Source organism: Squalius cephalus (assembly GCF_949319135.1).
Source record: "Squalius cephalus genome assembly, chromosome: 16".
Classification (NCBI taxonomy): Eukaryota; Metazoa; Chordata; class Actinopteri; order Cypriniformes; family Leuciscidae; genus Squalius; species Squalius cephalus.
This window is the reverse complement of record NC_137137.1, coordinates 31,428,324-31,443,026: the sequence shown is the minus strand read 5'-3', so window position 1 is coordinate 31,443,026 and position 14,703 is coordinate 31,428,324. Positions and strand designations below refer to the sequence as shown.

Here is a 14,703-nt window from a genome sequence, read left to right as displayed (position 1 = left end):
GAGTACAATGAAGTACGGGCTGTAGAAGCTGGTCTTCAAATCAGCTGGAGGGACCGGCTCAATCGCATCCTTCGCCAGTAGGAGTGCGATGACCACGCACGTGACAGACACACATTCGCTGAACACCGAAGTGTAACGAATATGCAAACCCATGCGGCACTCCAGTCTTCTTTTGGGAAGTTGGCCCAGAAGAAACACTAGAGCGGGGCATGGGAGTGGGGACTCCACCTTCGCGAATGAAGGCAAGTCTCGATCTCAACACAGCGATGGTAATATTCCTGCAGTGGGAACATGAGTCATCCATGAGAGCTGCTTCAGCATGCTGTAAGCCCAAACACGTGATGCATCTATTGTGACCATCAGAGGGGGACAGAGCCCTACCGCACCCAGAAACGCACGGATGGAATGGCATCCTGAAAAAGACGCAAACACACCCGTGTTGCTCTTCACCAGTGCCGGACCAAAAAGGGGAACAACCGTGGCAACACTTTTCAGTGAAGTAACTCACAACTTCTACCCTAAACCGGCCGTCAACAAAAACTCTTAAATGAAATGCTGTTAAAACAGCAGTTGAGAGCTTCAGTAGCTCGCGATCACCGCTGCAACTCGCTGTAGAAACACCAGCACTAGGAGAGTCTTCCAGAAGAACACCGACACACTCGCTCGTTGTGACAATAACACTCTTCAGAGACATCAATACCGATCGGCTCCGAAGCGAAAAACAACTGGTGCGTGCATCCACTTCGGTGCGGAGCGTGTGATGCAATTCACTCACGCCAATGTGCATTGGCTCGTTTTAACAATACTCGAAGATGACAGGCTCCCTAAGCATGATCCCAATGAGTCGTAACGTCGACTACGTCGAACGCGAGCGACTGAAAGGGAACAGCTGTTTTACAGTTTAGTGAATTGGTGGTGAATTCATACAATTTAAAATACGAAAGTATACAATTTTTCGAAATAAAGCATGAAGGTCCACCCCTAAACAACCCTCAGAGGAGCGCAAGAAGATCACATGAAAACGTATGAATGAGATTGTACAAACTCATACGAAGTTGCAACAAATACATAAAATAGTTATGAATTTCCATGCGAGTGTGTTGGTTTTTTCTTCGTATAACATGCTCAATAAGGCCAGGAATGTAAATAGAATCCATTTTGAATTCATGTTGACTTTAAGGAACAGAAACAAAGGCCCTCATTTTTAAAATGTAGCATATAAACCGTCCAACATTTGATCTTACGATCATTTCTCAAATTCAGAGAATGAATGTACGCACTACAAACTTACTCTCGCCCACAAGAAAAAGTTTGTACGTCTGCTTTTGCACAAACGCACGTTTTAGAAATGAGGCCCCAGACTTCTCAAACATGTAGGATGCTCTATTTCTTATAACAGCCAACATTTTTCCTACCTTTATGTAAGAAGTTACTGTACATTGTTTTGTATTTGTCAGAAAACCGTTGAAGAGGATTGCAGTACCGATTGTACTGCCTAGGGCTCTTAGTTGTATTTCAAAGTAAACGTGATAAAAAAATTTTTGTGTCTGGATTTTGTAAGATGAAAGTGTAATATCATGGTGAATTTCATGCTGGCTTTTGTAAGATTCTGGTGAAACAAACATTGAGTTCTGCAGAGTAACGCTGTGCTTCTGATGTGGTTTGTTAAAATCCCCAGTGAAACCATGTTTGCATTTGTGTTTCGGCACACCAAACGGACCCACTTTACCCGATGTGTCTTTATCTTTTTTGATTGTTGCCATTTATCTGTCTTTCAAAACATTCAGACACACAAAGTAACAATAATCGCATGCAACCTTCAATCGGCCTGATCATTTGACCTCTGGAAATAAGTCTGGAAATAATACTGCAGTTCAGCAGCAATCCACTTTCAGACACTTGCTGTCCTCCTAAAAGCTCTCCACTGCCCTTCAATGCCCTCCGTGTGCAGGAATATACAAACCACACAGAATTCACCTTCACAGGTCTGTCTGCTCAACTTGGTGGTTTTCTGCAATATTCATGATAAAGGATTATTATAGAGAAATATTCACATATTAAAGGGATATTATTTAATAATTTACTCACCCTCAAGTTGTTCCAAACCTGTATAAGTTTCTTCCTTCTGCTGAACACAAAAGATGATATTTTGAATAATGTCGGTAACCAAACAGTTTCTGGTCCCCATTGACTTCCATAGTATTTTCTTCCTACTATGGAAGTCAATGGCAATCAACAACTGTTTGATTACCAACATTTTTCAAAATATCTTATTTTGTGTTCAGCAGAAAGAAAGAAACTCATACAGGTTTGACAGAGTGATGACATAATTGTTCATTTTTGGTTGAACTATCCCTTTAACATGCCATACAGTACATTGTGTACAAAGTGTGAATTTCACAAAGAAATGTGCAGGTCAATTTTCACCTTAAAATTATGTAGATAAATTATGTTTGCATCAAGAAAATAAAACCTATTTAGGATTTTTGGTCAAGTTGTTATAAGCTAAGTACATTTCTTCAACATTTCTTTTTTTTTATACAACACAATAAAAATTAATAAAAAAAATATATTTTAGTACAATAAGCATGATGTCTGATTACAAATATACAATGGCAATATATACTGACAATGGTTGCATGGCTGGTTAAATGTGCTTCATTTTCTTTAAGCAAAATATTTAGCAAAATTATTTTTTTTATTTGATATTGGGGTGAAATATGTCCCCATAAATTCTTGAGTTTCAACAAGATTCTCCCCAAAAAGACTTATGGCGCTAACATCAGTCTTTATGGGTATATAGAGTATCATATTCCCATTACAACAGTAAAACCAAAAATACATCTTTTCACTATATTTTCGCACATTTTCTTATGCAAGAGTGAAAATGCTTAAAATACTTGCTTGACTTTATTTAGCTCTTCCCATCAATTCTGCTTAATTTTTAATGATGGAAATGGTAGATGGGCATTAATAATGCACTGTGGTGACCATTCATAATTGATGATCTGTTATTTCGCAGATTCAATATGTGGTTTGTTTAGAAATCCACCCAGTCATCAAGATGAGCAGGAAGCCAAACTCCATCCTCAATGTGAGCTCAAGACCTTGAAACCATTAGAAAATAATAAAGTGCCTCTAAAACGTAGGACTTTTCCCTTCAGTGTTGAGCTTATATTTGTAAAAACACCAGTTATATTACAAACAAGAAATAGAAAAAAATCATTGAAAGCATTCAAAATTACAATAGAGTGCTTGCCTAGTGTTTTCCTTTAATTAGCTTTCTTACATAGTGCTAACTACTGTAATTGAATTGGTATAATTGGGATTTTATTCAGTTAATTAAACGGTGAGTCCACAATTCCTGAGTCTACAAGACAAAATGTGACATGAAGCATTTCAAAATGAAAATAACATTTTATGAAATAGATGCACTTGTTAACACTATGTGCAATACATAGGTGAAAATTAGCTATACAATATAAATAAATTGCATCTTTTGTCTGCAATTACACATAGCCTTACTTCTCATCAAGTTATCTATGGTTTAGTGTACTTTGAATACATTAATACATATTTACATACATACATATGATAAAATGCATAAACATGTACCAAGTCTTGTGTGGGAAGGCCGGTCAGGGTGAACAGATCAAGCATATACACTATTATGCTGAGGTAACATTTCAGAAATGTGATCAGACAGATCATTTGAAGCCCACATTCGGCCACAAAACACTCTATTTCTAACAGGAAATAACATGGGCATTAAAAACATTAATAATGCTTAGGAGAATGTGCTTTGCTTAGCAAAATCTACAAGTGCTCCACTACTCTAAAAAGCTATGCTAGGAAGCATATTCAAATACAGAGATGCGAAATTGGCTATAGACGTTCTCTTGGACACACAAAATAAAATCCATTTGAAGAACTAGGATATAAGTTAGTTGATCTTGAGCATAAAGCGTAACCATCCTTAGCTTGCAAGAACAAATATTGAGCAACTTGAGGCTTGAGGTGAACACGTGGCTCGAGGTGAACTGATTCAAAGTTCAGATGGAAGGCATTGCAGAAACGTCTAAAACCCTTTAAAACCCAAAAATGTTTCCTCTAAAAACCATAATCCTCATCATTTGCCTTAATGGATTCCACACACCCAAGTCAAACAGTAGCCAAGTCCTGAAAAGATTTAAATCTAGTGTCTTGAAATGATTTGGTGGCTAACAACAATCAGATATCCTGAACCTGAGATTTAAAAGAGCTTTAGGTAAATCCACAAAGGCAAACAGGTGTGAAATGATATTGTATGATGAAAAGAGCTGTTGAAACGGAGGAGACAAAGTCGACAGCCTTTGAAGGAGCTCTGCAGGAGAGAGAGAGAGAGAGAGAGAGAGAGAGAGAGAGAGAGAGAGAGAGAGAGAGAGAGAGAGAGAGAGAGAGAGAGAGAGAGAGAGAGAGAAGAGAGAGAGAAAGAGAGAGAGGGAGGTAGGGAGCAGTGATGTAGACTGCATACTTGGAAATGGAGTGTGGGAACACTTTAGATCAAATAATCAACCCTGGGGACAAGACTATTCAGCACTATTCTGCACAGACTTGACATCTAATATCCTTTTTTTTCCCAACTGACATTGGACATCAATGGACAAAGAGCGATTTCAGGTGACCGACATGCCTGGGGTTGCAGGGCTCATTTGAAATAGCACCATCCCACCACTCTCCCACACGCTGAGGTACGTTATTGGTACAAATTAACATATTACACAGTTTTAACAGTTTTTCCCATAGCCAACGATGTAAGAGCAACATCCACCTAAGCAATGGGGCACCTTAAGACTGCTAAAAAGGACAATTTCAGGTTTTAACTCTAAATCGGATTGCTGCACAGACAACAGATCTTAGTCGGAGTAGATGCCATATTTAAAAAAAAATAAAAATAAAATAATTTACTCACCCTCAAGTTATTCCAAACATTTTTTTTTCTTCTGTGGAACACAAAAGAACAATATTTCAGAGTTCACATATTTGTCCATTCAATGAAAGTCAATGGAGTCCAATGTTATGTTTTTTTGGACCCCAGTGGCTTTCATTATATGGACAGATCCGTTATTCCAAATTGCTTCTTTTGTGTTTTGCAGAAGAAAGAACGTCATACAAGTTTGAAATGACATGGAAGAGAGTAAATGATGACAGAATCTTCATTTTTGGTTGAACTACCTTTTTAAGGTCATAGGTCACGTCTATTTTTAAGCTTTTTGGAATCTACCCTGACTATGGTCCATACATGCAGCTTTCATACTATGACTTGTAATTTGTTGCGAAAACAAAACAAAAAGAAATATATAGAAATTTGGGTCATGGGCTGCAAGGAAAGAGCCTGAGAAAGAGGAAAAAGGCTAGAATGTGTTATAAGAAAACAGCGTTGGGACATCGGGACACAAGAGTGTCCACCAATTTTCATGTGATTGTGCCTAATTTGTTAATGATTGGCAAAGCAGAGAATGAGCGTTTTGAGGATAGAAGCACATTACCAGGACCTTGGAATGGATGTGTGCTTAAACTAAGGACAACTGAACCAAATTTAGAATTTTCCACCATTCTGTTTTTATGCAAAAACAATTAACAGCCATCAGACATGGGCCACGTTTTGTTTATTAGTCTTTTAATATGATAACTGTTTCTGGAAAACCTCCTGGAGAGTGATAATATCGGGCAGGGAACCTTCTGGACTAGTGGCCAGGAAAAAGCGAGTTATTACAAATGCTGGTGCCATCACTTCCACATTTCCTTCTAGCTGTACCACATGCATCTCTTTGACATACAGTGTCATTTGCTCAAGTAACGACAATGAAACCGGCCCACAATGGCCAACGAGACTCGTTATGAACAAGCAATGCCAACAATGTCAAGAAGAGATGATTGTTTCCACACAGTGCAGCGGTAAATCTCACATTTCAAGGTTGGAAAACCTGCAAGGAACCCCATCCTGAATGCCCTGCTCCACTCATTTCTCACTTCCTCTATCCCACTGTTGCACAGATGATTGGTTTGGTTGACTGCTTGGTTCTCCTGCAGGAGTTACTCAGTGTATTTGTGTTTTTCAAACGCACTCTTGGCTCATGAAAGATGAAAAATGGGGTGGTTCCAGTAGCCGATCAACTACGCCCACCCTCCCATACAATAATCCCTTTCGATTTTGCCCCTATATTGGTATCCAGCGAATGAATACATTCCACCCCCCTCCCCCCTCCACATCTTGCCCCGAATGTAATAATTAAAAAAAGGTAAAAACAAGGTCTACTGCGGAATGGCTTTACTCCTCACAGTCATTAGGGGATGCCAGAACCCCTGTGAACTACTGAGGTGCGGTTGGCGTTCTTGCGGCTGGTCCGTCGAGTCTTGGTGTTCTTTGCGGCCGGGGGGCTCCGAGCGATGGGTGAGACCCTTCCCCTGGGGCCCTTTCGCTTCCCCCTAGGCCCTGCATGGCCCCTCCCGGCCACTAAGGGTCACTTCTTACGGGAGTGGAGTGTGTCCTGAAATTTGGTGCTGGTGTAACGCACGTGGAAGCCCTTCTTATTGATGGTGTCGTCTGAGCGGAATTTGATGACTATGGAGTCGCCAGCAGAATAGATCTCCTCTGGAGGCTGGAAACACAAAGACGGAGGCAGATGTCAACATTTGAGCACACTAGATAGAACTAATTCCCTTTTATTACCTCAAACCAACGTCATTATTAACAAATACTTTAAAATGTCAATCAACAGGATTGTTTTTTTAGGATTGCGCAATTGACTTTGTACACCGACGCATGTATCCTTCCTATTTTGCCCCCGACGCACAGCGGAGTTTTCCCTCCACAGACGCACGTCGGTAAATTAGGGAATGAACTTGCGCTCCCGGGGGGCGGTTCAGCGAAAAGAGAAGGCGTGTTCTGGCGCAAACATTCCCTGGTGCTATTTTGCAGTTCCAGAAAACAATTCCACATTTTTAGTGGCGTTCAGATGCTATTTTAAGGGTGCATGCTTGGCCATAATGTAGCGTGTGCACAACGCACATACACTTTGCTTCTCTCATCTACACAGACGCAGCAGTTGACATTTTTGCATATCGTAAATAATTACAAGGAAAAATATTCCACACGAGGGAAATCATTGTGGTGTCCATGAGAAGAAATAGGCATAAATCTAGCTTACACATTTACCCAAATTATTATACGCCTGTTTATCCGAAGCTAATTTGACCCCATACAATGTCACTTCTCTGTCTTTTACGGCCCTGATGAGAACGTCGGTCTCCTCGGCTGCGAACCGCTCCTGGAGTGCGCCTGGCAAATCCGCCGTTATAATAGCAATCCGCCATGGAACAAGCGCGCCTGCTCTTAAAGGGAATGAGAGATGATGCTCTGATTGGTTTATTGCACGTTACGCCCAAACCACACCTATGAGTAATGTAGCTACTTCAGACCAACCCATTTTAGATTTGCGTCGGGTGCAAGAGTCATTTATCCCGCCGGTATAATAGCAACAGCGCCTGAGATCTGCCCACAAAGTTACTTGCGTTTCGCATTTGATACTTGCGTTTCAGATCGTTAAAATAGGGCCCTATGTGTCATATTACTAGAGAGCAGAGCGGCACCACCCCAGGAAGGATGAATCCCATCTCTTTTCAACAGGTCAGGTCTGCCTCAAAAACTTTTCCAATTGTCTATGAACCCTATATTATTTTGCGGACACCACTTAGACAGCCAGCCATTGAGTGACAACAGTCCGCTAAGTATCTCATCACTCCAGCGAACAGGAAGGGGGCCAGAGCAAATTACAGGCCGTTTCTCAATATGCGTTCTTGTCTGTACTTGTGTTCTTGTGGACTTGTGAAACGTCATCAGTCACTGCCCAAGTACTGTCCCAATACACAAGTTTGCATTTTGGCAAGAACGGTTAAAAATCCCAGAAGTGTTCTTGACATGCCCATTTTACAGAGGATGCATCGGTTGGTAACTTGTGTGAACTTGACGGCAGAAATATCCCAGCATTCATTTCGGCATGCGAGGAAGGAGAGGCAGGTCAATACAAAGTCGTTTTTCTACAATTTCGTACGCTATTTCATCACTAAATTCACTTCTGAGAACATTTGATGCGCGAAATCAACTGTGTAGATTTCAAATATTGGCATTTTTACGAAAATTTATGGCGAATCGAAAATGTGCTCAAACGTTTTCGGAAGTGAGAATCTCCATAAGCGTTGCTTTATCGTTATGAATATACATTACATTGTAGTGTACAGTTGTAGAGTAATACCTTGAGCTGAGGGTAGGCTTGGGCGATAAAGCCTGGCTGTTATCGTCAATAATTCTCGTTATGTTTGGGTACTGCAGACGGCGTCTGTGCGAGGGTATTATTGCGCAATACCAGCAAGAACACATCGTCTCAAACTGTCAGCAGCGTTCTGTGTGCTCGTCACCTTGTGAGTTCATTCTTCCAAGAACAACTAGCAAGAGCGTTCTCCCCAAGAACTCAAGTCCGTTCTTTGCATTCTTGGTTTTGAGAATCACCCACAGTGTCTGACATAGTACTTGAGAGTTCACACACCTCTTTATTTTTTATTGTTATTTTTAATGTTCTCCGATTTTAAAAGTCGTGTCGCTTAACAACATGCTAGCATCAGAATATTTTGGAGTTCCAGTTGAATATTTTCTGGGTAATTTGTATGGCACTTACAAAGTAATTTTGTGAGGATGCTTTCTTAAGCCCAAAGTACACCAGTGGTGGAAAGTAACTAATTACAAATACTTTCGTTACAGTACTTGAGTACATTTTTTTGATTTTTTCTACTTTCTTGAGTATAATTAAATTGTGGTACTTTTACTTTTACTTGAGTAGAATAAAAATAAAGTATTCAACTTCGCTACATTTACTTTTCACCAAAAGTACAGAGTACTTTGACAAAGGTGCCGACGGACAACAGGGCAAGCTGACATTTCACAGACACTTTTCAAACCACTGTGGTGGAGCCCTGCTCTTCAGCCAATAACAGGCAGGTCTGACTCGGGTGCAAAACCAATCAAAACTTCCAGTTCGGCTGGGGGCGGGGAATTCAAACCGCGCTTTGACATTCAATCACTGGCGCTCGTGTTTTGAACTTTTTACAGTCTATGGTTTTGAATCCGTATCGCTAACGTTTAAATATTTTAGTGAATGTAAGTGAGCTACGCTCATATTCTGATTTTAAAATGTAATTATGGCAACTCCTGAAATGGGTAATCCCATTGATAATACCAGAGCACTGAGCAGTTGAAGTAAATAAAAAACTCGGCTCACATGGACAGAGCAAGGACAATGTAAGTGTCTTAAAAACATGGACACAGTTCAATTGAATACTCTAGCAATAGTGGGCTCCCTCCCGGCACATTTTCGGTAGAACGAAAGAAAAAGAGCATAAAATTTAACGTTCTCTCTTTTTTTAATCGGACCTTTCACTTAACCTTCTTTGCTTTCAATTATGAAATGATTCAAATGAAAATATTCAAATGATCTTACCTGGACTTACTTTTCCAAATTAGTAATAAAACATTTGCTCTTGACAACAAGGAAAGCTAGCAGGCTATGTTTGCTTTGCATACCATCAAACACTACAATTTATGAGTTTAATATCATGTTTTGCTTTACTTCTGTGGTTTCATGTTGCTTCTTAACACAGAGTGAGAATTACTTTATTAAATTCTATTATACAGGCTATGTTGATTAGCATTGCATTAATGGGATAGATAGTTCACCAAAAAATGAAAATTCAATCATCCACTCAAATCATCCTAGGTGTATGACATTCTTTTTTCAGATTAATAGTTATATTAAAGAATGTCCAGGGTCGTCTGAGCTTTATAATGGGAGTGAATGGCTGGAAAAAATTTTAAACCCAAAAAAGTGCATCCATTCATGATAAAAAAAAAAAAAAAAAAAAAAAATACTCCACACAGCTCCCGTGGGTTAATAAAGGCCTTCGGAAGCGAAGCCATGGTTTTTGTAAGAAAAATAGCCATATTTACTGTATAACTTTATAATCTAAAATAACTAGCTTCCACCAGACGACCGTACACATACTACACAAATTGATTTGCGCCACAAGAGTAACCCGTGACACATGTAGGATGTAGGAGTATCGTAAGCTTAGACGCCTCTCGTGGTTTAAACAAATAGGGCTGTGCAACAAACTGAAGCTCTTCTTCTATTATATAGAAATCCTCCATCATTTCTCTTAAAAATTGGTAATTCGCAACCAGGGTTTTGTCTTGCTCTTACCTCTGAGCTTCCACGTTCATCATTATGCTGTGCGTTGGGTCAGAAGTCACTCTTCCACTGTAAATCGATGCGTACAGCCGTCTGACGGAAGCTAGTGATTATAGTTTATAAAGTTTTAAATATGTGTATTTTCCTTCCACAAACACATCGCTTCACTTCAGAAGGCCTTTATTAACCCCCTGGAGTAAAAGTGGAGCACTTTTATCATGGATGGATGCACTTTTTTTTTTCTTTTTTTTTCTCCAGCCATTCACTGCCATTATAAAGCTTGGAAGAGCCAGGACATTTTTTAATATAACTCTGATTGTATTCATCTGAAAGAAGAATGTCATATACACCTGGCTTGAGGGTGAGTAAATCATGGGCTAATTTTCCTTTTTGGGTGAACTATCCCTTTAAAGACATGTATCATTCTTATGAAAATACCTGAGATAGCTTGATGAACACAGATATATTATCGCTATCATGTATTTGTCTTCATGTTTCATCAGTCAAAACGTCTCTATTTGCATGTTATATTATATCCATATAAGGCATTTCCTGAAACGTCATAAGTTTAATACTTCTATGAATCTCACTTTTGGACTTTTTGCGCGAGGTATGAATCAGTATGTACTGGGCTTCCAGTATGAATGAAACAGATATGATGAGATTGTATAGTGCTCCATATAGCTATCATCTCCACATTTTGGGTAAAAATAGAAAAATAATACTAAAGTACTTTGTAACGTAGTTACTTGAGTAGATTTTAAGCTAACTACTTATTTACTCTTACTTGAGTCATATTATTTTTCAGTACTTCTACTTGTACTCAAGTAAATTATTACTTAAGTAGCAATACTTTTACTTGAGTATAATTTTTTAGTACTCTTTCCACCACTGAAGTACACTTCAGTTTTTTTGCAAATGCTTAGAGTATGCGTACATTGGACCGCAAAATCTTTCAAAGTATACTACATTTGATGTGTGTGAACACAGGCACTCAACACGTGCACACTACAGTTTCCATTGTCTGCGCTATTTCTCTCCAGAAATTCTGACTGATAAAAATGTTTTTGTACTTAAACTAGAGTTTTATGGATCTCTTAATCCCCTCACACAAGTGCACGTCAACGTTGGTCTCTGTTGTTGTTGCCGTCAAGCATATTTGATGTTGTTGTTCCAACTTTGAGTCTCCGTTTCTTTTTCGACTGTGAACCAACGAGCTGGAAAAGTCTTGCCACCTTGTGGACAAACTTATAATGGCAAAACAAAATTAAAGGTGCATGTGCATGTCCAAACTCGGTCCTGGAGGGCCACTGTCCTGAAGAGTTTAGCTCCAACTTGCCTCAGAACAGCTGCCTGGAAGTTTCTAGTATGCCTAGTAAGACCTTAATTGACTGGTTCAGATGTGTTTAATTGGGGTTGGACCTGAACTCTATAGGACAGTGATTGAACTCTTCAGGAGCAAGATTTGACACCCCTGGCATGCGAAGTTTGCATGGTTTGAAAAATCAGGTGTGTTGATGATGAAACTTACATCATGCACACTGTACACCTTAGCGTACTCGTAAAAACCGAAGTATATGCTGAGCTTTTTCTAAAGCAATGAAGGTAGGTAGCTGCCTATGTGAAAAGTGGATAGTGACACTGCTCACTAGGGCTTAAACCTAAAAAAACTTGATACAGTTCAGAGTAGTTTTCACTGTGTAGCTAAAGGTTGGGAAGATGTTAAGATTTAGATTGTGTGATTGTTCTCTGAGCAAGCCTAATGGGTTATTTTGGGCTGTGACAGCCTAATGTGGCAGCACACTTAAGCTCATGTTGCTCGAGGGACATAGTCCCTGCTGTTAGTAAATTGTCAGTTGCTTTGGATTAAAAGCATGTGCTAAATGGCAAGTTACCAAAACTTGATTGAGACAAATGCGCACTGTTTAACATCCTCTTGGTTCAAGTCAAACAAATATCTCATTCGATGGGCAGGTTGCGCCGTCACAGGTCTGTTGTAATGGGGTCATGGACAGCAGGGTAAATCAGGACTGTAAGGGCCAGTGAACAAAATGCCTGACGGCTCAAAGCAACTAATCAAGCATAACTAAGTCATTAAATGTGAGAGAAGGCAAAGAAATGTGGTTCTACATATAGCTGGATTCATTCACACAGAGTACTGCTGGTGCTGTGTGATTAGTCACGTAGAATTTTTTTATTTAATTAAAAATCTTCTCTATGGAAAATGATCAATTAGAAGTTGATGATGTGGGCTAAAACTACTAAAGGAATAGTTCACCCCAAAATTTCAGTTCTGTCATCATTTACTCACCCTCACGCATTCAAATCATCTTCAAAACACAAATGAAGATTTTTTTAATGGAACATCAGAGATTTCGGTCCCTCTAATAAAAGTCCATTGCACCAAAACTTTGATGATTCAAACAGATCATTAAGACATTGTAAAAGAAATCCATATGGACCGAATTGTTTGATCAAATTAATAGATTTAACTAAAGCATTTATTCAAGTATAAACACTGATCAACACACAAAGAGCATTAAATATGTAAACGGAAGCTCAAACTTTAGCAAGATTAACGAAGGCGCCCGTTCTCACGTCTCACATAAGCACATTTAAGCTTCTGCAAGAGGTTTGTTCTCGTGCATCAAGCAAGTACGACTGAGGTTCATTTTAGCATTTTTGATATGCTCTATGTTTGTGCATGGATCAGTGCGTGTATAAAAGCCTAAATTAAATCTGTTCATCATATAAAGTGATTATTACTCTTCAGAAGACTCGGATTAAAACGCAGGTTTCATACAGTATAGATTACTTTTATAATCTCTTTATGAACTTTTTGTGGAATAGACTAAGTGAAGGGACAGAAATATCTCGGGTCTTATTATAATAGGTTTTATTAAAAAATATCTTCATTTGTGTTTCAAAGATTAGCGCAGGTCTTTTGGGTTTGGAATGACATGAGATTGGGGGGGTTGAACTATCCCTTTAAAGGTCACTTTTACTACTAAGCTTAGATGTTGTCACAACTCCTCACATGCAATGTAGAAGCATTTTGATTTTTATAGATTTTACATAGTAAATCTAGATCTGTGTTTTACCCCTGATCCGCAGTAACGGCCTAGTCTGGGTGATTTGGTGTCCGCCCCATCAAACAGCTCCATGTAATCATAGCCACAGTCGGCCTCCTCCTCGATTTCGAAGGTCTGGAAGATGAGCTCCACACCGTAGCCCTTCTCTGCTGTGATCACCCACTGACAGTCTGACGCCCCGGGGTAGTTATTATCACCAAACTGGGCATGAGAGTAAAGGTCTTTAGTTTTCACCTCCGCTTTCAGACGACCTCCACACTCTGGAGAAGAGAGGAAAATGAACATGTGAGGTAATTTACAGGTGAGTCTGACTTCAGCATCTCAGCATATGACTGTATATCAATAGTCTTGTGTAGCCAGACTTGTGGCTGAGATCAGCACCCAATGATGTAAACACAGTGCTGTAGCACCTGATCTGGATAGAATCCACCTGACTTTAAAGAGCTCAAGCATTTAAAGTGGCAGACGACAAAACTGCAGTGTGTGCATATAATAAAAAAAACTTTATCATGCATTGGTGTGGGCGCTAATATTGTGTGAACGGGCCTTTACACTTAATATTTTAAGACAATATTTCAATAATTTAGCAAGACATTCGCATGTTCATGTTTCTCTAATGTTGGTTAATGGCCAAATTACATAGAGGTAAACAAAATATTTCATCTTTATTTTACAGTTCCCTCATGAACCCACAAGGGTTTGCAAACATCTGAAATAACATGAAAGGTCAAATATAAAATGGATAGGTCTAGCTCTCAAATATGATGTATGAATATATTAAAAATATATTTGAAAATCTGAACTTTACATAATGTGTTACAAACCATTCAAACCATGAAATGCCCAGAAAGTCATTTCCAAATCTTTCAATTATGTTGATCATTACAAGTTGCACCATTGATGGTATGATCTTTAATCGCTTAAATATGGTAATCATCATAAACGGTCTACATCATGGCTGATGAACTACATTACTTAAATGGAAAAAAGTTTTAGTTATTATTAACATTAGACAAATATTAATTATTGAACACTGCATCTTAAGCATCTTTACTCTTTCCCGCCATTGATGGAAATGTCCATGCAATCCACGTTTTCATCTTATATGTTAGGGAGCGCTATTACACATCTTCTGAAAGAGAATTGAATCTCCGGATCAAAACACAGTTGAAGAAGAAGCAGAAACAAGCGATAGAAGCATTGCTGACGCACATGTAAAATAATGCGATTATCAAACATTAAACAGCATATAAATCAAAACTGCCTAACGTTACTGAATAAAATGTCGAACCAAAACCATTATTGGTTTGATTTAAAAAAGAATGCATGAA

The 14,703-nt window shown here is 39.1% G+C and overlaps 1 protein-coding gene across 1 annotated transcript in view; it reads right to left on the bottom strand.

Moving 5' to 3' along the window:
* Positions 1 to 5,469: 5,469 nt before the first annotated feature.
* bmp1a (bone morphogenetic protein 1a) overlaps positions 5,470 to 14,703 on the bottom strand; it is a 90,435-nt gene continuing 81,201 nt past the window's right edge. Inside the window, exons 19-20 of the mRNA XM_079897611.1 lie at positions 13,382 to 13,632; positions 5,470 to 6,641 (exon numbers count right to left, since the gene is read on the bottom strand). Coding sequence (XP_079753737.1) covers positions 6,504 to 6,641; positions 13,382 to 13,632 — 389 coding nt within the window. The 3' untranslated portion in view covers positions 5,470 to 6,503. The remainder of the gene's footprint in view (positions 6,642 to 13,381; positions 13,633 to 14,703) is intronic.